The sequence below is a fragment of the Passer montanus genome, unplaced genomic scaffold, assembly GCF_014805655.1.
Source record: "Passer montanus isolate IOZ18808 unplaced genomic scaffold, ASM1480565v1 scaffold16, whole genome shotgun sequence".
NCBI lineage: Eukaryota > Metazoa > Chordata > Aves > Passeriformes > Passeridae > Passer > Passer montanus.
The window spans coordinates 4,815,031-4,840,505 of record NW_024363160.1 but is presented as its reverse complement, the minus strand read 5'-3'; the positions used below and the strand labels follow the sequence as shown (position 1 = coordinate 4,840,505).

Sequence of the window (25,475 nt, the reverse complement as noted above, 5' to 3'; positions counted from 1 at the left end):
AAACTCTTAAGTTGGTTCATACACAAATTTGCAGACATAAAAAATTCCAAGTCACAAACCAATCGGGGTTGGAAGGGACCTCTGAAGATTGTCTAATCCAAACGCCCTGCTAAAGCAGGTTCACCTGTACCAGGTTGCACAGGATTGCATCCAGGCAGGTTTTGAATATCTCCAGAGAAGGAGACTCCACAACTGGGCAGCCTGTTCCAGTGCTCTGTCACCCTCAAAGTGAAGTTTCTTCTCATATTCAGATGGAGCTCCCTGTGTTTAGGTTTGTGCCCATTGCCCATTGTCCTGTTGCTGGGCATCACTGAAAAGAGTCTGGTCCCATATTTTTGACATCTGGCCTTAAGATTTTGTGTTCATTGTTAAGATCCCCTCTTAGTAGTCTCTTCTCCAGCTTGAACAGAACCAACTCCCTCAGCCTGTCCCCATGAGAGAGCTCTTCCAGTCTCCCAAATATCTTTGTAACCCTCTGCTGGACTCTCTCCAGTAATTCCTTGTCTTTATTGAACTGGGGATCTCAGAACTGGACACAGTACCCCAGATCCAGCCTTACCAGGGCAGAGTAGAGGGAGGGAACAGCCACCCTTGACCCTCTGGCCATACTGGTCATAGTGCACTCCACAATGCCATTTGCCTTCTTGGCCACACAGAGACAATGCTGGCTCATGGTTAACTTGTCTTTTTGTGTTTGTAAACACAGAGTCCAATTTATGATGGACTTTGTACTGAAGTCCACTTCCCAGAATCTAACTGTGAGTTGGATATAAATTGCATTAGTGATTTGCAGAAGATTAGTGGTATTTTATTGGAGAGAATAGGAAAGAACAGTGAAAGGATTCCAGCTATCCCAGCTGCAAGATTGCCTGATTTTTCTGACTTCTTCTGGGCCAGGACAGGAAACCTAAGTAGGAGATAGAATGAGAGGCTAGAAATAGCTAAGGCCTAGATCCAAAAAAGTAATCTATACATCACCTTTTCAGGCTGTTATGTTCCCACTTGTCTTCATTAGGAAATTAAGAACTTAAGTTCTCTTTTTTGGGTTTGTACCTAGGTCACAGTGAAGATGAACTCAGTCAACCCAAGCAAAGAACAGTCATTATCTTTGTTTATGGGTTATTAACCAATTATCTCATTTCATTCCTCTGTGGCAGTGTGCCTGAATTCACAAAATCCAAAGGGACCTGCCTCCACACGCCCTTTCCCTGCTCCAAGTTCCCTGGTGCAGCTGTTCCCCATGTATTGTCTGCAGCTGTTTGGCACTGGCACCAGCCCAGCCTTGGCATGTCCTGCATCCCATACTTTGCATTCGCTGCCAGCAGCTTTTTCCTAAGATATGTAAATGAAGTAAAGGGACTTTGTAATTTTAAGTTTATAGCTTTGCAAAGGTGAATGAGAAAAAGAATGTCCTGCCTTATAGCTTTTCTGTTTCACCTGCCAAATACCACAGATCTACAGAGGAAAGACATGTAAGGACTACCCAAGAGGTCACAAGAACCCTTGCAGTGTTGGGCAATGTAAAATGTAGTTCTGACTACAAATTAATTATATTTGCAGTGAGCTATGTGGTTAAATCATCTATGTGTAGCTACACACAGCTTAGAAGACATTTCTTAAAGACGTATACACTGGTCTAGGTCTGGCTCCTTACAAGCCTCTTTAACAGGAAAGCTGCAATCTTATTTAGCACTTTCCTACTGCATGTGGAAAACCAAGCAGGAATGATAAAAACACTGGACATATGCACACAAATGCAGTAACACAGTTGGAAGCTGCCTAATGATGTTTATTCTGATACCATGGTGTGTGCTCAAGACAAAGTTCTCTCAATATTTTGTGCCGTGCACAGTAAAGGAGAAGAGTTCAGAAATTAAGAAAGTTCTGGGAAGGAATCAATCTTTTTTCCCTAAGCTGCTTTAAAAAACTTGCTTTTTTCTTAGTGTTTTGCAACTCTTAGGAATGATTTCAACTGAGTGGAGAGTCACTGTTTGGGAGAATGGGTGACCTCAGCAGGTTCAGAAATGCAGTTCTCTTGGGCTGATTGTTCACTGATATCTCAGCACATTCTGTATTTTGTACTTGCATGTTCAAATGGTCATGAGAATTGCTGTAGGATATTTTAAATGATGAAGATATTGTTACTACTAATCTTCCTTTTTTCTTCTTCTTTTTAGGAATCAGTAGATTAATGAAGAACGACTCCATCAATTAAAAAGACAATTTACATTTATCTTTTCCAGAATAGATGTGTATTTTAGAAGTTAATTTAATATTTAAATCAAGAGCATGGAAAAATGCAAGTCTTTTTGCTATAATAAAAATGGATAACCCAACTTTCCTTTGTATGAAGCAATATGAGAAGGTGCTATTGTCAGGAAAAAGAATCCATTGTAGGAAAGTATTTAGATTCCTTTACATTAAGTGAGGAGAGAATGACAACAGTGGCAGTTTCACACATGATGAAATTTACTAAGCAGAATTTCCTTTTTTTAGTTGGTGGAATGGTGATTTATATAGTTGACATTGTAGTGGACTTCTGGGTAGCTAGTAGATATTTCTGTCAAGGACAATATTCCTGGAGTATATTGATACTGTGTTTTAGAGGTTTTTCATCAATAATAACTCAGATATTTAGTTATGCATGGTTTAAAAACGACTGGGAAGGTACTGATACTGGGAAGCTGAAACTGGTTTTTCTAGTTCATCTCTTTCATTGTGGAATTTTTATAAGGTAAGCACATTTAAGCATTTATTTTAAATTGAGAAATCATGGTGCTTTAGGACAATTATTAAGAAGTGCTTAGTATGGCTTCAGGGACAAAAGCAATTCTGGCCTTAACAATTACTGCTCCATGAGAACAAATTGCTTTTTGTAGTAAATTTTGTCAGGTTTTGATGGACATGTAGTTCGTCCATATAACTGTAAGTAATGATTTTTATAATTCATAACCCTACTCTGTTTGATGAATCAGCCATTTGATGAGGCATACATAATAAAAATTATTGCTTTTTATCATAACTGATAAATATAAGTTTTCAAAGTGATGTTATGCTCAGTGAGAATCTGAGACAGCTGAGGAAGTAATGTAGAAAACTCACCAAGATATGGTATGTAGAAAACTCACCAAGATTCAGAAGAGAAATGAATAACTGAATAGTTACTAAGGATATTTGCAGCAGTATTCCCTCAGGGACTGACTTAATGGTGATAGGAAACTTTGTTTGCTTAGTGGATTACCTTGACTCTAAAGCAATCCACAAAACTCTTGGATTTGCCTGAACTCATACCCTTTCCAATGAATACCTCTTACCATTAATTTTTATAATTTTGAATATTCTTTCCCAGAATTAGCTCCATATTCTCTGAGTGGCTTATTATCTAATAAACATTATTTTGTCCTTTACTTTGACAGTGTTGTCAACTTGTTGCTTGTTCTCTATTGCACAAATTATATTTTCTTCAGTGCTAGTACTTATGCTTGGAAAATTTCCAAGATCTTATGTATAAGTTACAAAGTTCTTTCAGCCACTCCTCACAACTCAGCAGTGTCGTAATGCATACTGTAAAGTATAAGCTGGTAACACCAAGCTGGTATCTGGGCTTGTACCTTTGTGATAAACTATTGCATACTTTTATTATATGTATTTTCTTTAGGTGTATCAAGGAACAACTCCCTCCTGTCCTCTCTCTTAGTCATCTAATTTACGTAGTTAATTTAGACAATGAGTCTCTCAGGTTCATCTGTGCAGTAAATGGATAAAAATAGATTCTGTCAAGTCAGGTCACACTTGTTAAAGTGAGATTCTCCAGAAGGTCGTTTGGGGCAGAAACCCATATTCTTCATTCAAAGAGGAAAATGAGGGCCTAGCCATTACATAAGATATAGTCAGTGAACTCTGGAGGCTTGAAATTATAAGATGTGAATAAACCTTATCTAATTGTCTTTTTTCATTTTTTCCTTTCTTTCTTTCGTTCTTCCTCCTTTCATTTCCTTTTAAACCTCCTGCTCCATCTTTGGGCTTGGATTCATAGAATGGTTTGGTTTGGAAGGGACCTTAAAAATCAGCTCATTCCAACCTCCCTGCCATGGGTAGAGATAACTTCTACTTGACCAGCTTGATCAAAGCCCCATCCAACATGGCCCTGAACATTTCTAGGGATGAGGCATCCACAGTTTTTCTGGGAAACCTATGCATCACCACCCTAACAGGAAAGAGTTTCATCCTGATATATTTTCTTAGCCTACTGTCTTTCAGTTTGAAGCCATTCCCTCTTGTTGTATCCCTCCATGCTCTTGTACAAAGTCCTTCTTCAGCTTTCTTCTAGGCTCCCTTTAGGTACTGGAACTGGTGACTTATAAACTAGTACCCTTTGGGAACTGGAGGTTTGTACAGTGTGCAGAACAATGGGAATCAGTTTGGTTTTGCTAACACAGTGTCAATGCTAAGTAATAAATATGCAAATCATATTGCTATATATAGATGTATATATGTACATACAATATATATAAAATCAGAGGCAAACAAAATTAAAAATATTTCTTATCTAAGAAGGCTTTAGTTTCTTTGTTTGAAAGAGTGCGTACCTGCAATTATATTTTATATGAAATAGTGTTCTCTGCAAGGAGACAAAATTAAGTTAAATATGTACATTTTAACTATGCTGACTAAAATTATATTCAGCCTCACCCATTTAAATGGCTCACACAGATGTTTGTAGAATTGAGAACAGTCGTGACATAATAGACAACATTACGACAATAACACTGTCATGGAATGTGGGGAAATGGGGCATTTCCTTAGGGCACCATATGAGTTCTGGAGCTGTCTGATGTGTAGCAGTGTTCATCCTAGTGCTTCATCCGCCTAGGACACACTTGTGGGAGACTAAACATTAGCAATTCATAACATTTGCTGGCAGAATAGGTCACATAGGCAGCAGCCACTGTGATACTGGCATCTGCTGTTGTGCTTCTTGATGCTTAAAGGGAGCTCGGAATGCCCTGCAATTTTGAATAGAAGCAGGAGAAAAATATTTTTTGCATATTTGTAAAAATTAATTCTAGATCCATGAGACATCAGAGTAAATGTGAGTGCTTTGCTGAACCTGGGGTTATTTCATTACATATTTCTAAAAGGCAGTGAGAAAAATTCAGAGCCAACCTAGGTGATGGGCTGCAGGATGGACCCTGTTCTGAAGCAGTACCAGCTGGCAGCAGGGAGCACACCTGTGGGAGATGCACTCTGGAAAAGGAACTCCTCTGCTTAGTGACAGAGCTCTGGGAGGAGGTGAGCAGGTTGAGGAGTATCAGGGACAGAGAGACACCCATGCAGACTGCTAGAATCGCACTCTGCCTTTCCTGAGGCTGCCCCACAAGCTGGCAGGCAGGATGCATGAGATGGATGATTCCTTATCCACTCTTCACCTGGCTGAGCACAGTGACTTAAGGCTAGGGGGCAATGACAAAAAGTTCCTGCCCAGTGCAGCAGGTGTGCCTACCCCACCTTCATAGGTGCTCTGGCATAACAGGTTTGAGGCTCTGCAAGTGGAACTGAACAATAACAAGGATGTTGAGTCAGCTGGCTAGGAGATGTCACTAAGGTTAAGTTACCCAACACCCTGTGTCAAACTCTTACTGCTCTCTACAAATGAAAGCAGGCTGTTGTCAGCTGGGGGGTCACTGTCTTCTCGCAATAAACAAGGGACAGAAGCTTGGGCCCAGCTTGTACTGGGAAAGTTTGGATTGGATATTAGGAAAATTTTCTTCACTGCACTGGAATAGGTACCCAAGGAAGTGGGTGAGTCTCCATCTCTGGAGATATTTAAAAGACATGTAGATGTGGCACTTAGGGACATGGTTTAGTGGTGGATTTGATAGTGCTAGAGCAGTAGTTGTTCTCAATGATATTAAAGATCTTTTCCAATCTAAATGATTCTGTGATTCTATGTGTTTGATCACATTTTCTTAATATAAATATACTCACCTAAATATTGACTTAGTTGTACTTGTTTCATGGGTTTAGTCCAAGTATTTTGATACTTAGAAGGTGAAATTTAACATGCAGCAGAGAGAAATTTTCCTTTGATAAGGATTTGTACAATGCTGAAAGCTGTGACTGCATGAGCAGAATTTTGACAGGAAAATCATTATTGCCAGGCCACTTGCACCCTGCCTATATGAATTTCTAAATGGCACCCAAATATTTATCGGTGTAGTTTGATGAGATGGGATGTGTAGTGTAATGCTGCGATTGTGTTACAAAGTCAGTGGAAATTGAAGGGGAAGCATGTGATATGGAAACATTGGCAAGGCCTCTTGCTTGTCACATGTGAAGGCTGTGAAGCAACAAAACAAAATAGCTGTCACCCCTGTGAATTCCCAGGCAGAGACAAAGCCTTCCTAATTTTACAGGATCAAACTTCATCACTTGTGAAATGATGATGAATATCTAGCAACATCTCAAGAACAGAGAGACAATGGAGCTGTGTTTTTGTTTATAACAAGTAGGAGCCCTGTCATCTGTGTTGTCTACAAAGAAACACTACAAAGGCAGAAACCCTTTTTTTTCTCTCCTGTCAAAGTGAATGATATTTAGAAACACTGGTAATTCTTTACCATTCACATATGACAATTCCAGTTGCAAAGGAATTGTGGGTTTTCTACTCTGTTGGCTTTCAAGTAGCTTATATACCTTGAAATAATGAAAAACATATTTTCTTTAGTGAATTTATAGGGAGAAAAGGTAAATGGTAAACCTGCATTTATCTGTATTATTGACATAACCATTTCACATTCCATTTAGGATGTACCTCTATCTAAAATACATAATTAATCCAATATTTTTAATTAATGTATTTTTATTACAGTTGTAGTACCTTTTAAAAAGACTTTTTACAGTTTATGAATATTGAAGCACAGAACTTCTACAGCAATAGATATATTACAGGAAAGTAGATTAGAGGAGTATAGCTATAATAGTTTCAGAGCAGGCACAGGGTTTAACTGAGCTGTGGGCATGATAAAGGAGAAAATTTAAACCTGACCTATCCTTTAGTATGGACTGAACTTTACCCTAGGCTAGGAAAGTACTTCAACAATAGGTCTAAAAGTTGGCTATGTGCCCTTCCTAAAAGGCCATATTACATGCCAAATGGACAGATGAGAAAGACAGTGTAAGTACAAAATACTCTTAAAATATGAAAATTTGTCACAGTGAACTTACAGTGAGTGACATAAGCATGTGGAGCTCAGAGAGTGCCACCCTGCTTAATACATAATCAAAGAGCAGTAGAAGTATTTGGAGTTTACTAGAAAAAAAAATAATGTATTCTATCAAGTGTTCAAAGTCAGAAGTGGACTAACCAAAACTGCTACAACTAGTGACATAGCATAGCATCTTATAACAACCTAATATACCTAATATAGGTATTATTGTAGGTAAACTAATATACAGTGCTCAGGAGGAATGTGCTTTGAAAACTGACAAGCGATTTCAGGTATGCATCCAGCTGAAATATTCCTTTTAGGACATTTCTTGCCTTGCATATCATCTGTCATCTTGTCCGTGAGCTCTGCAGCTTGAAATTTGTGCAGATGGTTTCCACTTCTTGCTGCTTGGACAAACACAAGGTCTGGTACATGAGTCCACGGACAACTAGCAGATCAGTCTACCCAATTGTTTTTTCCTTTAAAACATTGCAAACTTTCCAGATTTTTACATCTCAGATGCAAGAACCAGATGTTTTGTAATACTAATTGTTTTGTAAACAGAAAAAAGCATTAGATGCTTTGCCAAACAGTTCAGTTCTTTCCTTATGAGTTCAGGGAACAATAAGATAAATACACAAAACCATAAAAATAAAAATGAGTTTCCTTTGGGAGTAAATAATGGATCCAGAGCAAGCTCATGAGTGGAGTAGCAGGGATGCAGTCTATGAATCTCTGCAGGGATGCAGTCTATGAATCTCTGCAAAGAGAAAAGGAAAGACTGTCGAGTAGTAACGAAGCTGCTCCACACCTACTCCTGTTGTTGCAATTCTCACTTGTATGGTCAACATGCCTTAACATACCAGGGAATAAGTCGTGAATCCACTAGCATGCCCTTAGCCCAGGAACTGACAATCCTGCCTGTCTTGCTTGTGGTTGTGGAAGAGAACCCTACACTGCCTTCCCTGTCGTCAAAGGATTTGGTCTTTAAAGGTGGTAAAGGTGTTAAACTTTTAACCTCTGGAGGGGCCAGGGATTCTTCCTAGCTCCCTCAATAAGGAGAAGAGTCCTGTGCTCCAATGCTACACTGGGAGGAGACAAGCCTGTGAGATCTGCCTGGCTGATGATCTGCTGCCCTCTGTTCTGTACGTACAGTAAATGCAAGGCACGGGTTTCATCAGGCCCGTGGAGTGTGTGATCCTGTGGATGGCCAGGGAATTAGAAAGCTGCACTTCAGCATGAATCTTGAATTTATCAGATGGAAAAGTTAAGCAGACCCTTCCAATTTCATTCAAAAACAAGCTATTGATGCAGTGACTGATATTAACATGCTCAGGGTGTTCAAGACTTTTCTTGAGACCACATCACAGATTTACATCCTCATGGAACATGGCCAAAATAATTTCTATCAATGTAAGTCTGTCTCATATGCTGTCTTAGGGGAATGTAAATAGGAGGCAAGTTAAGGCCCAGGACCTTGCCTTTCTCAGCTTGTGTATTAGTGGTCTGGTAGAACTGTCTGAGAGAACCAAGTGTTGACCTGTGGTGTTTTGCTTAGTTTCTCAAGAAAATAGATCCAAATGAATGATGAAGCTGTCATGATTTATTTACTGAATTAGTTTCTCTTTTGATGAGGAAAGGCTCTAGTAGTCTTTGCAAGGCTAGAAAGATTGGCTGAATAACAGTGAGTTTTCTTTAAAAGGGACTACTTAGGTTGTCCTTGCCTGCTGGTTGTAGTAGAAATGTGCTCATTGGAGAAGAATCTTAGAAGCTGAAAACATCTGGGAACTAAATAGACAAAAATAGGTTTGGAAGTGATGTCTGAAGGCTGCTATGATAAAAATCCTCTTTATGGACAAACACATGGATTTATATACCTATAAAGCCAAGAATTTAGTATCAATGAAATTCTAACAGTTGATTCCAAGAATCATTATTAGGCTAGATCTATTTATTACAGAAAAAGAGAATACTATGCATAAAATTCTTCAGTAATAATAATAATGATGATGATGATGTTAAAATTTTTACACACAATTTTTTTTCATTCCTATCCCTTTTTCCAAGCCATCCCTATGCATGTGCTTTTCTACACTGTATCCTATCTCTCCACATCTCAGGACCTCTGCTATGATAGCAAGACTAGCTTTCTCTATTCTACATCATCATGCATGTAACAAATATCTCATTTGATAGTGTATCAACAGGCAGTGTATCTGCTTGTTACTGTTACTGATATAAAACTATGACTATGGCACAAAGATGAAAAAAAAAGGTAAAACTTATATTTCAGTATTTTCCAAAATATAAGTCCTCCTGATTATTCAGGAAGTAACAATGTAGTAGGTTTTCTTAAAAGTGTGTTTTATATTTGCAATTCATCAGGTATTATGCTTGGGGCTTATGGATCTATATTCTACTTACATAGATGTGGAAGTTCACAGCTGGATATTCATTAATACCCTGAAAAGGATACAAAGAAAGCGAATGAGTATCTCAAAGAGAGATTGAGGAGAGATGCTAAGTGAATTTTCAGAAAGGCAGTAATTTAAAGAAATAAGAACCTAACAAAATTAAGCTTGTAGTCTTTATTTAAACTAATGAAAAGTCTCATTCTGTTTTATTAGTTTTCTTATTGCATGGTATTGCTGGGCTTAAATAATTCTCTGATATCCCTGATACCAGACAGATATCAGACAAAATTTTATCTGATAAGAAGATGGAAAAAGTTGTAAGGCTGTATCATTTTATTGAGTGGGTTTCTAAAAAGTGCTGTCTAATCAAGTGTCCTTTTTAAAATAGGTATTGGTTTGCTTTGAAATATGGCTGCCAAGCTGCATTTAAACAATCAAGTAGCAGAGGTGCATCAGAAGCAGACCCTTCCAACTTCATTCAAAAACAAGCTATTGATGCAGTGACTGATATTAACATGCTCAGGGTGTTCAAGACTTTTCTTGAGACCACACCACAACTTTTCCTTCAGATTTACATCCTCATGGAACATGGCAAAACTCATTTCTATCAATGTAAGTCTGTCTTTTTCCTTCTGTTGCAATTGAGTATCTTACGTAAAAATAATAACTCAAGACTGGATAGCATTTTAAACATACCTTGGAAAACATGCATTCCACTGTATTATTACTCTGCATTTAATTAGAATTTCTGTCTAGTAGATGGTCCATTGAGGAGGAAGATTTCACTATAAAAATGAAAAGTCATATATAATACTGTGCATCATAAATATAGAAGTCATAATATCTAATAAAACCATAATGATGCATCTCTTGAAAATAAGCTCTTAAATATAATTAGCATGTAATATGCAGAACAGTTTGATATGTGTGGTTTTGATTACAGATTCTTTTAAAACTGCTAGCTAGGCATTTGGAAGTCAATTACATAATTAAAGCACCCCTGCGAGCTGTCGTTACCATCACCCATGTTAAGGTGAGGGACAGAGTCAAAACTAAATCTAAGGATATGTCAGTATTGTAGAATGCAACATGGTGAAGAGATACTGCTTCAACTCTCAGAAACAAGACAGCAGCTGTACTATTTCCAGCTCTAAAACGAGCAGAATTATTGGCAGGACATTGACTTACTCAGGGTTGGAATTTATCTAACCAAATGGGGATACCTGCATTGATGTCTAGTGTTCCTTCAAAGTCCATGGAGTCAAAATTTACTCATGGAAATGGATCAGGCAAATCTCACCTTGGATATGACCGTGTGAAAGATCAAGTGTTAGTTATAGATTTCTACGTTCTAGACACAGCAGACTCACATATATTGGTTGCTGAAACTTAATTTTTTATGGTCAATTTACAATATTTTGGGAATTTCTAAGTCCCCTGTGTGTGAAGATGGCAGATATGACATGCAGCTTAGACAAGGCCATTAAGGACCAGGGGCTGGGCAGGATAACATAAGCATACCAAACAGCATCAGATGCCTAGATTTAAGTAACTAAAGTGAGCCTTAAAATTAGGGTGAGTTGCTTTGGAGCAGAGAGTAAATACAAAACTGGGTTAAAGAAAGTGTTAGGAAAGCATGCCATTTTCTAAAATTTCATTCAGCAGTCATAGTATAAAATAGTGTATATTTTTCTCTGATGTAACTTTTTTCCTTGTGTTTTGTTTAGATGCTGCCATTATGATGTCTTTTTGTGGTATCTCCTTTTCAATGGTTGATTATCAGATATCACTACGAAAATCTCTGCCTGAAAAAGATGAATTTCATGTGCTTTCCAAGTTCATGTATCTCTTCTATAAATTGCTTACCATCACTTCTTGGATACTCAGTATTTCATTGATTACTTTACTCAGTGTCAGAATTTCTGTAATTCTGCTGATATTTCTTTGGATCTGTGGCTTCACTTGGACTTTGAAACAGCATACAACATTTTGCAAGTCTAAAAATATGGAATATCTGTACAGAACTGTAGTTGGAATCATTCTAATTTTTTCATTTTTTAACGTAAAGGGGAGAAGAACAAAAGTTTGCATTTCTATTTATTATGCTACTCACACTGTGGTGACACTAGGTATTTTGTTTGTATATATGTTCTGGAAACCTTTCATTATCAAAGAAATACGTTTTGCAATTGTAAGCATCTTAACTATTTTGAGTCTGGTGTTAGGTATTATTTTTCTTGCTGTTTATTACAACCATTTTCATCCCACTACTTATTGCAGACCTCAGGCATATTCAGATGAAGTTGATGGAGTAGCAGGGCAAAAAGTAAGAGTGAAAACTGGTAGATTTCAGAATTTCTTAATGCAATGAACATTACAAGTTTTGGTGGTTTTTTTTTGTTTTGTTTTGATTTTTTTCTTTTTGGTTTGGTTTGGTTATTTTTGTGGCCTTAATAGCAAATTCTTGCTGGACAGTGTGTTTCTCTGTCATTGTTACTTATGAATCATCACTGAGGAGTACATAGTGGACCAGAGTTGTTTGCTTTGGATAACTATTTGTTTTCCACGATACAAAGGCTCTGTAACATGAACATTATGTGCTGGTGAAAGTTATTTTGTCAAAGAATAGTTTGTCAAAGAAATGATTTAATCTATTCATCCAAAACAATTCACAGTTTTAGTTTTTTAACAATGCAAATGTAAAATAGGAAAAACTAAGAGTTAACTAACTGAAATATAGCATTAAACCCACATTCTATTAACTTATGTTGATTTTGTTAAAAACAAGGCTCTTTTTTTTTTTTTTTCTTCTTGCTGGAAGGAAAGAAGAGTGCATTTAAAAAACTGAGGGTGATCAGTCTTCTGCTTCTCCCCATTACTGTAAGAGCTGCAGTCCTTCATGTTAACACACTGTACTGCCTTCTCCCTGAAGAAGAATAGCTTTGATTTATGGCTCAATCACTGTCTTGCCACAAGGAAATTTGGGGAGATATTTTCAAGCATTTTATCATCTAGGTGTTTTAAAGACTTCTTTGTTGTTTTTGTACTGTTAATCTTTCACACAGTCTTCTGTATTTAGGGGTGATGCCAGCTTGTTCTGGGTTATAATAGCAGCCTGAGTGATTTATGGATGGCAACAGGAGTCTTGCATACAAATTAAGAACTATCTTCCATTAAGCTTTCTTCTCCTTTGGGCTCTAAGATGTAACAATTTAAATGCTGATTTTCACTAAAATATGAGGCTATGAAGAGCAGGCAGCGGTGCAGCATCTTCTGTCTATCACTGGAGAAAAAGCAGCAACTGTTCTGATAACTTGTACTCTCAGAGGCTGGCAAAAGATAAAACTAACCTGTCTATCAAGAATTTTTGTCAGAAGACAGAGTGAATCCAGATATTTCAGCTCTGTGAATGCTAAATCAACAACAATGAAATAAGGTTGATAGCCACAGTTTGCTCAGAAATAAAATCTAAGGGGGAGTATTTCAGAGGTACTGTGTTTTAAATCTGTATTATGAAAATCTGGGGTTCTTTCTCTCCCCTCCTTTCTGCTTCCATTAAGTCACATTTGCAGTTAGATTGGCCACAGGCAAAGTAGGGAACCAGTTTGAGAAAAGAGGCTAGAGATAAGAAAAAGTGATAAACTTTGTCAGGAACCAAATCTGTTAATGTTCTTTATTAACAACAAACTTCTGTGAAACTCTGGGGGAAGGGCTGAAGCTTTGGTTGATAGTTAGGGCTCTTAAGAGCTGTGTCTTTTGTGTCAAGTTCACAGACTGCAGACTGCTTTTTCTTGTTACGCTTTCAGCCTTACCAGAGCTTAGGGGAAGTTTCTAAACGTGTTTCTTTCCTGTTTCATGTCCACACTTCTCTTTACCAGGCCAGCCACGTACATCTCCTTGATCCTATTCAAGGAAATTGATTTCTATGTGCCTAGCTTGGACTGAACAGTCTGCCTTTTTGAGGCTGCACATGACAAATTTGTGTAGTGAGGAAGAGTTTACTTCTAAAATCCCTCATTCCTGCTTGGGGGTAACAAAATGTGGTTTACAAGTTAAGATAGAAAAGCACAATCCATGAGACAAAGCAATACTATTTTAGTTTTACTAAAATTGGTATAAAAAATAGTACCTTCACTTCCTTTATTCTGGAAGAGAGATATTCAGATTTGTTAGCCCTGGAATATCTTCTTAAGTAAGAAGAAAAAGCCCAAGGCTTTAATGCACCATGATTGTCCTAAATTCTGTCTTTATTGCAGAATATTTTTTATTGGTGATGGTGTCCCTGGAAGCAAAGTGCATGCCTGCTTTTTGGCTGAATGTACTCTTATTTTGCTATGGAAAAAATAGAATCCTAAATAGTGAAAACAATCCCTATATGGCTTCCCACACTTTTACTGTTTGTCAATCTAAAATCCTGAGAAAGGACTAGGGTAAGGAATGGTGGAAAATAGAGAATATTATCTCTATCTTGCAGAAAATGATGAAACGTTTTCTAGCTATTTTTTAGAAGATGACCTCAAACTTTATATATGATCTGAGAAGCAGATCTCTGGGGAAATATGAGATTGTAAGAAGTCCTAGTGTGGGCAATTCAGCCCTGGGGCCTCCAAGTTCTCTGCCTTCTGTCCAAAATCTGGAGCCTGAGTTGCTCCTGAAGAAAATTAATTTCTGGTGTAACAAAATAATTTGTCTCGGTGATTTTTTTTTCTCCTTTCAATGAACTGACAAATTCCAAAGAGAAGTCTGTCATTGCCATCTCTCTGGCCAACTCCTAACACTCATTTTCTCTCAGGGGAGAAAAGCTGAACATTGTGCTGCCTTCTGTTGTTCTCCTTATGTCTCCTCACTCCCTCTTCTGTGCTCCTAAGAAGAATATTACACCGAAGTTGAGTTGGTAAGAGACATCTAGGTGGCTATTTATATCATCCTAATTCAAATGCACACCAAACCAAATTACTTCCGTTTCAATCCTTATTTTAGGCTTGTAAGTCCTAGTTGGTATAAATTGAGGCATATCCTCAGCCTGGAAACGGTCCTTTGGAGAATAATTTAGATTATTTTCAAAAATCTTAAAGATCTTCAGTGTCCTTCCACCAATACGTCTCCATTTTGTTGCCATCAGTCAGGGGACCTCAAGAGATGGGAATTCCTGGTACTTTGCTCCCAGTAAATTTTTATCTAGAGGGGAATATTATGAGAATAAAAAATTAAAACTTTAAATTCCTCCCTATCTTCTTGACCTTGAGTTCAAGATTTTCACTTGATTCCCTTCATTTTCACAGCTATGAAAATGGCTTCTCATTCATCAGATTGTTCTAACTCAGAATCACTGTAGGAGAGAGGATAAGGAAGCATATGAATTGACTCCAGACACATTTCATATCACCAGTGACCAATACAGACAAAACAAAAAAAGCCCCACTTCATCTGGGTGTAAAGTTCAAACAATAGACTTCATAGATATCCTTTCTGCTTCCCAACTACCCTTAAAATTCAGCTGCCACTCAGTTCATGCATTGCGTTTGACCTTGTCATTTTAATCTAACAGCAAATTGAAAACAAATGGGTTTTTTACCCTTTTTTTTGTGTAAGTATGTCCATTACTTCTTACAAAAAGTATTTTAATAAGTTAAATAAAATTAATAAACAATTTCTTCCTGTTTTGACTACTGTCAGACCTGGGTAAGAAGAACAACATCCAACAGAATTGTTTTAATTATCCTACTAATATTCAACGTGCCATTTGATGGCATGGGTGAGCTCACCTGATGTACTACAGATAGCACTGATTTATTAAGCCATAATTGGGTTTCCAATAAACATTTGTCAAAATAATGTATTCATTCAAACCAAAGCCTTCTTTATTTATTCATATAAAAGAGCACTTAACTTTCAACAAAGAATTGCCTGCCATCAAAAACACTCCATAAACGGGGGGAATTTATGAAGATACAGTACCAGAGGGTGATCGGTGGAAGACTAAAGTTCACTTTAACCCTTTGAAGAGCTGAGTTCCACCTCTTGCTTGGTACTGGTACTGTACATATTTCTGACTAAAAGCCTCAAGACCAAACATTAAGCTTTGTATATTTACACATGAAAGTATCATCTCTTTTTTCTACCATTGAGTCTTATATCTCAAAGACTGTTTCAAAACTAACATCTCTTATTTATATTATACAGTCTAGAAGCATGCACACAGCTCAAAGTTCTTTAGGCTTACCTACATCCTGCCCACAGTTTTCACCATGTGTAGATTCTTCCAAAAAAATCTTTGAGAGGTTAAACAACATATCTCATCTGAACCTGAGGTAATACTTGCCATTCATTCCAACTGAAGAATTTTCCTGTTCTACCTCTTTGCACTCTTCTCTATTTCCTTTGCACTTTAGTTTAATTTTACAGAATTTTAGTAGAAGAATAGCAAAGTAGATGGGCAGTACAATTGATATTTGAATGGAGTGCAGCTAACCCCTTGGAGTCCACCTTCAACAAAAAATGTTCTTCTTTTACTTCAGGTTGGCTAACATATAACAAATAAAAGTCACTGAAGGTTCCCACTATGCAAGTCTTATGTTTATTACCTTAGTAAAATGTAGAACTTGGTGTGATAGGGAGTGTTGGTTCAAAATTAATGTAGCTTGCTAACACCTGTTGAAAATACTAACTGCACTAGTCTTCCTAAGACTGTATTTCAGTTTCCATATTTTAGCATACTTTTTATTTCTGACAGTGAACACAGATGTAAATAATGGAATAGAAAGAGAAAGAATAGGAAGATTTTCAGGTGCATGCTCATGCCACAGAAACTCTTGCTAATCTCAATACAAATATGTCAATATCATTACCATTGTCATTACTACTTGTGCTACTTTGTCAGGTGAAAAGGATGACAATGCTTAAAAGAATATCTCTGTTGCAACTGGAATGCAACAAAAAGCTTTGTCTTCTCAGCACTGACAAATGATCTTAAGTCTCCCTGATTTAGCACAGGCATTTTTTAATGGGAGCCTAGAAAAGACAGTTAAATATTTTGGTGAGCAGTAGGTAAGCTGCTAAAAAGAAAGTGCTAAATGTTACTGGATGCTTCCTGGCTGCTATGAGAAAGCAAATGACAAAGCTACACATTTGCAGGTCACTTGCAGAAAGGTACAGACAGGAAGAGACATAGTGGATAGAGAAAGAGGGAGCTGGTATTTTTTTCATGTACTCCACACATTCAATCTAACTTGAAACGTGTTATGCTGTAGTAGAGCAGAAAGAGACCTCAAACATAATTTTGTAGTTTGTCCTACAGCAGGATCACTGTGCTTGTTCAATTCCTGGCAGATATTTTCTAACAGGTTCTGAAAAGTACAATATTCCAGTCAATCTGCCCCAGGTCTTCTCAGTCAGAAGCCTCTTATGTTCAAACTTTCTCCTGCAATCTCAGCCCCTTGTCCTCTGTGCCTTGCAGAGCAGACTGGTACCCTCTTCTGTGAAGCAGAATTTTACATGTTTGAAAATCATGATCATGTTCCCAGATTTCCTGTGCCAAACGCGGGAAACCACTTAATCATGTCTGCCTTTTCTTCTAACTGACAGTCCTTCCTGCTGCTTTCTCTTCCATTTCACCATGTCCTCCTTCAAGTTCAGGGTCAAATGTGTTATTCAGTACTCTAGCTACTGCTGAATGTATCCAATGGATTATTTCTTGTGTGCACAGGCTATAATCCTATGTTTGTATTGTAAATAAAGTTTGTATTTTTGTATCATAAATAAAATTTAATATTTTATAATGTCTTGACTTGTAATGACTCAGTAATGTTCAGTGCACTGTAGAACAAATATTTCTGTGCAGAAGCATTGTCTTATCTGTTCTTTGCTCTTTGGGTGTTTGGTTTCCAATGTAAGATCAGCTCCTCCCTTCTTTAAGGACTGGCTTCCTTGAGACATTTGTTTTCAGGAAAAAAAACAACATCTCCTCTTCAATGGCAAGTATTTATTCAAGTTTTCTGGGTGTTCACATAAAAGTTTGGGGCACTTCAGAAAAATACCATTAGCTTTTTACAATTCCTCTGTGCTTATATTTGGGGTTTTTCAAAAAATACATCTTATATGAAGATGTGCATCATTAGTGAACATTGAATTATTTAACTGAGAGAAGAAATGCATTTGTGTGGGTGAAGTTATGCTGTGTGGAGATACATAGCACTGCCACGATGGAGACTGCATGCTGTTGACTGTTTTGTAAGCCACTAGGTCTTTGTCATACTGTTTAACTGGATGAAAAAGCTGAGTGAGAAGAGAGTATTTTTGTAATTTGGACTCTGAAAAATGGAAAATGTACAATGACATGGAAAGATTACATACTACAGGTGTCTTCCATCTGTCTTCCATGTGTTTTGCTGGGCTATAGACATTTGTAAACTTAGATTTTGAAGAATAAGTCTTAGTCTCCTGTCAGTTGCTTTTGTCACTACTCCAAAGCAGAAAACAGTGCCTCATATAGTTGTGTGCTGCTTTGCCACATTCACTAGTGTGTGGCAGAGTTATCTGAGTGGTATTGTAGGTTACTTGTAGGTTGGTATTTACCTCAAACATAATAAATTAATTCAAGTTGTATGTTAGGTTTATAGGGTTCTCTACAATCAATGGAGAAAAAGTCACACTCACGGTATTGCCATCTTGTCTGTCCTGCCACCTGTTTAGGATGTGGTAGATGTTCCTTTGCAGGTGCCCTTTCCCATTGACTACAGCAAGAATGTCGACAGGATGAAGTTTAGTTGGGTACAACTTTGTTAACTTGGTTCCCAAGTTATGACCTTTTGTATAGCCTTATGGCTTAGGTATTGCTTTGGTACAAATTGCTGATATGACCCTATTTTCTCACTTGAGAAGAAAAGAGTACGCAATTTACTCTTGGTGAGTTGTCCCTGGATTCTCTACCATGACTTTGACTATGTGGTTGTAATTCATAGTCTGCAGAGCTAAACAGCACTTACATAAACACAAGCAAAACAGGCTAGGACACACAATATGGCCTAATTCCTTACAAACAACTTCTTAAATGACACTACTGGAACTTGCATAAGCTAATGGGTGTGTGCTTTGGTAATCAGCTAGAGTAATCAACAACATTTAAAAAAAGCATAATATAAGCAAAATTATATTTCAAGTTGAATGTCCATTTCTACTTTGATGTGTTATATAGAGGATTTTCATAAAAGAAATAAGCATGGTGGTTTCAAACAAGAATGACTATTATGTAGAAAAAATAATATAAAATTATTATTAGTGATTCGACATCTATAATTAGAATCAGACATGGACAACAATAGCTATCAGTAACTAATTTATTCCTTTCTTTTAAGAGAGAAATTAAACAGTAAAAACCCTTTTCTCACTTAAGTTCTCTCAGCCAAAAGAATAATGGTTACATGTATGTATTTAGAAGTATAATTAAGGCAGCTGAGTGTGACCTTCCTCAATCAGAAAGAAAAACAAAACACAAACCCACAAGGTTTTATTTTTTGGTTTGGGTTTTTCTTGACAATGAGGGATTGTTCATGGGAGAATAGGAACTAATAACTTGCAGGCCTTGTTATGGGCAGTAATTGTTTTTCCCTCGCCAAAGCGGGCTGGACTTCTCTCTGAGGCTCAGCAGTCACCAAAGTACACAAATGAGATGGGTGGTGCCCTGTGTGCTTTGAGGAAGGTAATCAGCACAACTGCTTGGGAAGAAAGCAGCTGAGTCCCACTAAAATACTAGGTCTTCCAGCTTTTGTTTGTCAATGAAGTTTTCAAATGGGTGACTGTGAAAGCAATGATAAATCTGCTGCTTAGAAAAGTCCCAACAATATTGTGTTGGTGGTATCTTATGTATGTGGCAGACAGCCGTACACCAAGCCAAGAATTCTATGTGATTTAGGACCTCCATCTGAATTTTTGTTTTTAAAAAGGGCTTTCTAATCAGTAGATTGGAGAGGCTCTGTAGTTACTGATACAGTTTGCTGTAGATAATGTCAGAAAATTGATGAGTGTTGCCCAGGGGAATAAATTGATCCATTCAATATAGCACCATGCTAAAAAAAAAAAAAAAAGAAAAAAGAAAAAAAAAGGCTATTTCATGAATTTTAGAAGACTGGATTCTCCTGAGCTCTAGAATCAAGTTTTCAGCAAGCGCAATTCACCATCACTTAATCCCCTGGCAGTCAGAGCACAGCCTGAGAAGTCAAAATATACGACATCCCAAGCCATTAATAAATAATTTCAGAGAAGACTTGGCTGTACTTTGTCCCTCTCATTCCTTCATTCTCTGTGAAGGCTCACCTGGTGCTTTTCATGTGTTGGCTCTCCTGATACTGTTCATTGAGAAACAGGCAGTCTGTGCATAGGTGGGACAATATGGCAACAGGTTTTTATGTACCACCTGAGTGGAACTGAGGTGTAGGAGAGAGAGAGAAAGACTATGTCTGTTTGTTGATCTCCCATTTCATCCACTTTACTGCTTCTGTGCACTCATTTACATTTTCCCAGGTCTTTTCCTACCCCTTCATGCTTTTATGTGATACCTCAATCCTCTGATGCCTATGCCAAAGCCACTGCTGCACTTCTGCCCCTGACATAATTTTGTTATTTACTTATTACTTCCTCTCTTTCTATCCAGCTCTGTCACAATCATGGAATAGCTGAGGTTGGAAGTAATATCTGAAAATCATGTACTCCAACCCTCCTGTTGAAGCGGGGAAAACTGGAGGCACATGGATGGTTGTGAAAATTCCCTAAATGCAGTCATGTTACAGCATTCAGCAATGTTCCTGGATTGGAATTTTTGGGCTGTGGGAACTTGAAAAAACAAACATACGAAGAAAATCTCCCAGATCCTGGAGTAGCATTGTTAATCTTGAGCAGGCTGTATTCTTGAAAAAACAAACATACGAAGAAAATCTCCCAGATCCTGGAGTACTCTTTGAGTACTCTTTTGAGTGCTCTTTGTTACTCTTGAGCAGGCCACAGTATGTAGCCACAGTATTTATTAGTATTTCCAGGTAAAACTGAGAAACATAAAAGGAACCTAATTGCCAGAAAGAGCTGTAGCTTTTACAAGGCTTTCAACACCTAGGGAATAATAGAAAAGCCTGATGTAATCTTCCTCATTTAAATGGCTTTGTGAGAAATCTCAGCCAACATGTTGCTGCTCTATCACGCAGCCTTTCCTCATACTGCTATTCCCCTAACTTCCCACAGAGTGAGGTTGAACAGTCACACCTTCCATGTCCGCAGGTGTCCACAGGAGGTGCAGAATGGCCATGCTGCAAGGGCAGGAGCCTGGGGACCACCTCTAAACCCCTCTGAAGGGAGGCATAGTGTACTCCAGTGAGCTGCTTAGTGGGCACCTTGGGCCCAGAGAGTTTTTACTGTGGATGTGGTGCTGTTTAAGAGTGAATAAAGGCCTCTGAGCTTCATCCAAAGTATTCCCACAATGTTTCACTCACATGTGTATGGTCTGGTTTTGGTCAGTAAGTCCAAGACTCCAAAGCCACTGACCTCTCTTCTTTCTAACTTAACTCTGTGTTCCTATAGCCTGGTTTATATATTTCTAGATAACCTGCATTTATTTTGTCCTAAGTGTTTTACCTTTTGTACTCTAGGCAATGTAGTTGACTGCAAAAAGAGTACCTCTGCCAGTGCTGTCTTCTGGTGTAACAAACAAAGCAAGCATGACACCAACAAAAATAGCACACAAGCAACACAAAATATTCATATATACATATATGTAATGAAAACAGATGGCTGTTGCTGTGCTGGGAGGGGCAGTATTGTATAAGCCACCGTAAGTGTGGGGGCTGCTTTTCATTCTCCTAATCCTTCCTTGACATCCTTGGTCTGTTGCCTGCCAACTAATCTCCCTCATGCATGAACTATTAACCAGCAGTTCTAGCATTAATCGTGCAGTTGATTATCTTTATCTAGGCACTATTTTCATCTGAAAGCAGTTTACATCAGAACCACATTCGTGGCAGAATTGCTAAAAAAGACCTCGTCGTTTTTCAAGTAGGCATCAGGGCATTGGTATGGTGATTTCCTTGCATGGTAATGTCAGAAGTTAGGTTTGTGAAGAAAGCATTCTCCATTTCTGAGATTTAATTCTCTAAGTGTTTAATAAAGAAAGGAATGTAACAGAGGGACAAAAATAATTTCAGATGCTAAATTTTTTAGCAACCTCTATGACTCCATTCTTTGTCTACTCCCCCTCTAACTGTCAGAGTTTTCTTTTTCTCTTGGCTTACAAACATGGCAGGTTAACAGTGCCAGCAGTGGAATTTCTCTTTTTATCCACAGAAATTTACAACACAGGTAATAGCATGTTTCAACCCGCCCTGTCCTATCAAGTCAGGCTGTTCTTTTAAGTGGTGTCTGCCCAAAAAAGGTCAGGTAGCAGAAACTTAGGCATTAAATTTTTAAAGAAAATTTGCCATGTGGAAAAAGTGGCATCTGTGTCACTTATGTCAGTTAGTATGTGGGATAAGGAATTATTAGCTTTCTTGTTTTGATTCTGTAGTTAAATTGTTTCAGTTCCCCTAGACAAGAACTTCAGTGGACCAGAGAAGTTCTAGTGAGATATTTAAGTCATGGGCTTAAACACATCTGCAGCTAGGCAGTGAAGGTTAGCTACATAAACACGGGTTGAGGGTTTGGATTTACCTGAAGACTTATAATTATCCTAGGATTATTCAGCAGTCTCTGGATTATTAGAGAAATCTTTCAATCCCCTATTACCCAAGACTTGGTCGAACAGATCAAGGGTTGAACAGATGTTTGATTGAATGGGATAATAATTTAAGTAGGCCTGACCTCTCTTTGAGCTGGAAAAGCTGCAGTTGAACTCCAAACTGAGATAAAATTTTGTTTCTCAACACTTTTATGAAGGGCTTGTTTTTGCAGCAGTACCACACCATTCTACAATTTCACAATGTGCTGACCTCAGATACTGAATGCAGTTCTTATTTCCCCATCTCAGAAAAAGAATGATTACAAAAGATTCTATAGACAGACAAGGACGATCAAAGCTATTTCACAGCTTTCACGGAAAAGAAAAATTCTTCCCACTAGAGGGAACTGAAAGGTGGTGTATTACAGGTTTACAAAATTAGAAAAGAAAAGGAACTAATCATTCACTATTTACTTAGCTGTAGTGATATATGAAGGGAGCATCAAATAAAAAAGATTCCACTTATAAAAGAAAACAAAACACACATATGCTATGAAAGCTCTTGCCATAGATATAGCAGATGTTACGAGATTATGTGGGTTTACTCAGCCACTGTGGGGATGGGGATGAGGGGTGGGAAACAAACAAACAAAAACCCAGAGAATATATATTATCTGAGGGCTATTTAAGGTAGGCACATTTTTATCACAAGCTTGTCCCAGCTCTTCACCAGAAGTCTAAAAGATGCTTACCTGCAGTACATTACAAGTACTGGGCATGCAGGAACAGGACCTGGAGGTGAAGCTCTAGCAGTGGTAGTGAATTTTCCATATTCATGAGATGACTGAAATTTGTCATTACAAAATCACAGAATGCATAAGGTTGGAAGGGGCCACAGTTGGTTGTCTGGTCCAACCTTCCTCCCTGCTCAAGCAGGGTCATCCTAGAACACAAGTATGGGATCATGTCCAGATGTTTCTTGAATATCTGCAGTGAGGGAGACTCCAGAACCACTCTGGGCAATCTGTTCCAGTGAACTTCCTGTGCATCAATTTCTTCCTGTTACCTGTTGTCCTATTGCTAGGCACCACCAAGAAGAGCCTGGATCCAGCCTCTCGACACCCCCCCTTCAGACACTTGTGTACATTGATGAAGTTCCCTCTCAGTCTTCTCATGTTGAGACTGTACAGGCCCATCCTTGCAGCCTTTCCTCATAAGAGAGATGCTCCAGTCCCTTCATCATCTTTGTAACCCTTCACTGGTCCAGCTCCAGGAGCTCCATGTCCCTCTAGTACTGGGAAGCCCAGAACTGGACATAGAAATCCTCATACAGCCTCACCAGGGCTGAGTAGAGGAGTAGGATCTCCTCCCTTGGTCTGCTGGGAATGCTCTTCCCAACATACAGCAGGATTCTGTTGGCCTTTTTAGCCACAAAGGCACACTCACTGCTGGCTCTTGGACAGCCAGCACATCAGCTTGTTTTTCACAAGGTCCTTCTCTGCAGGGGTGCTTCCCAGCAGATCAGCCTGTGCTGGTGCAGGGGGTTGTTATTCCCTGGGTGCAGGGTGCTGCATTTTCCCTTGATGAATTTCAGATGGTTCTTTGCCCATCTCTCCACCTAGTCCAGGTCCTTCTGAAGGGCTGCAGCTCTCTGGGACATCAGCCACTTCCCCCTGTTTTGTGTGGTCAGGTAACTTGCTGAGGAGACATCTGCCCCTTCCTCCAAGTCATTGATGAACGAGTGAAATAATACTGGACCCAATATTTAACTTTGGAGCACACCACTAGTGACAGCACACCACTACTGACAGGCCTCCAACTAGATGCTGTGACACTGATTATGAGCCGCTGGAATCTGCCATTCAGGCAGTTCTTCAGAATCTTTGGAATGTTGTCAGTATTGCAGTGTGACAGGAAACTGCATCTTCAGAGCATCTATTAAGGGTACATCCATTAGCTACATTAAAGACAGATGAGTAACCACCCACTAGTGTAAAAATGACAAAATATAAACCAAATGGGAAACACAGCAATTTGAGTGTTTCAGTTCCAATCACTGAATCTAACTTTCTTGGTATTTTACTAGGGAGATAGAAGTTAAAGAGAACAGCAGATGAAAAATGATGAATACTCTTGCTCTCCTTAGAAAACAGGCCATGAACAGGGTCCTGCTTCTGGGTTTCAACTGAGAGTCTCTGACAAGCTAGAATGATGATTTAGGGCCAAAGTCCAGCCAGCGACACCAGTCAGGAGCAAAACCTAGGCTATTGCCCAGGTCTGATGTCCATGCAGGAGCTACACTTAGAAATAGAGTTGGAGAGAAAGATTCCTACCACACAGACACACAGACCTGGTGTCTATTCAGAAAAACCCACAGCCAAACTTGAATGGGCTCCTGAGGCCATGGGCAAAAGGGGTGTATGTGTCTGTGTGTTTGTGTGTGTCTGTGTGTGTGTGTGTGTCTGTGTCTGTGTCTGTGTCTCTGTGTGTGTGTCTCTGTGTGTGTGTCCCAGAGCAATGGAAGGCAGGTTGTGCAGCCAGGTCCTGACAGTCTAGGAAAACATCCAGCAGGAGTGAGCTAAGCCAATGTGTTTGGTTTGACAACCTCTGCTTTGTACAGGAAGTCAGAGGGAGATTTCTTAGTCTCACTGACTAATCCCGGCCCATCTTATAATATTTATATGCTCAAAACAAGCAGGCGGTCTTTTAAGCTTAAAAAAGGGTCAAGTTTTGTCCTGTCCTCCTGACCTCAAGTTTTGAGGTCAGTAATAAAATTCCAATTGATTTCAGTCGGGTCAAAACTTTACCTCAGTGTTTCTTTTCCTGAGCTGCTGTTTTGAAGTCTAACATGGTAATAAAAATAATTAGAGGAAATGCCACAGACTCTCTTTTTCCAAGCCTTTTCTGGAAATCATGGACATCCCTCCTATATGAGTGCATTTTATACTCTCTACTTTGACCCTTGTGTCAGACTAATGCCTTTCTGATTAAGAGTCAGATAAACCTGCTCCAGAGTGCATCAATATCACTCCCTTTTGGCCAGAGGTCTGGGTCAGTGATGTGTGCATGAAATATGCCTTTCCTCCTGACCTGCTGATGGAAAAGTGTTGTGCTACTGTAGGGCTTGCTGCTCTGAGTTAGAGACAACTTAACAGA

General features: G+C 38.6%; 1 protein-coding gene across 1 annotated transcript; it reads left to right on the top strand.

Moving 5' to 3' along the window:
* Positions 1-2,459: 2,459 nt before the first annotated feature.
* XKR9 (XK related 9) lies at positions 2,460-11,996 on the top strand. The gene is made up of 3 exons (XM_039703067.1): positions 2,460-2,734; positions 10,014-10,237; positions 11,353-11,996. The coding sequence occupies exons 1-3, from the start codon at positions 2,460-2,462 to the stop codon at positions 11,994-11,996; spliced, it is 1,143 nt and encodes a 380-aa protein (XP_039559001.1).
* The last annotated feature ends 13,479 nt before the right edge of the window (positions 11,997-25,475 follow it).

Excerpts from the sequence above, each read along its gene's own strand:
- XKR9 (XM_039703067.1), top strand. The coding sequence starts at position 2,460 with ATGATGAAATTTACTAAGCAGAATTTCCTTTTTTTAGTTGGTGGAATG. Across the intron at positions 2,735-10,013 it reads CATTGTGGAATTTTTATAAG|GTATTGGTTTGCTTTGAAAT; the intron begins GTAAGCACATTT and ends TTTTTAAAATAG. Across the intron at positions 10,238-11,352 it reads CAAAACTCATTTCTATCAAT|ATGCTGCCATTATGATGTCT; the intron begins GTAAGTCTGTCT and ends TGTTTTGTTTAG.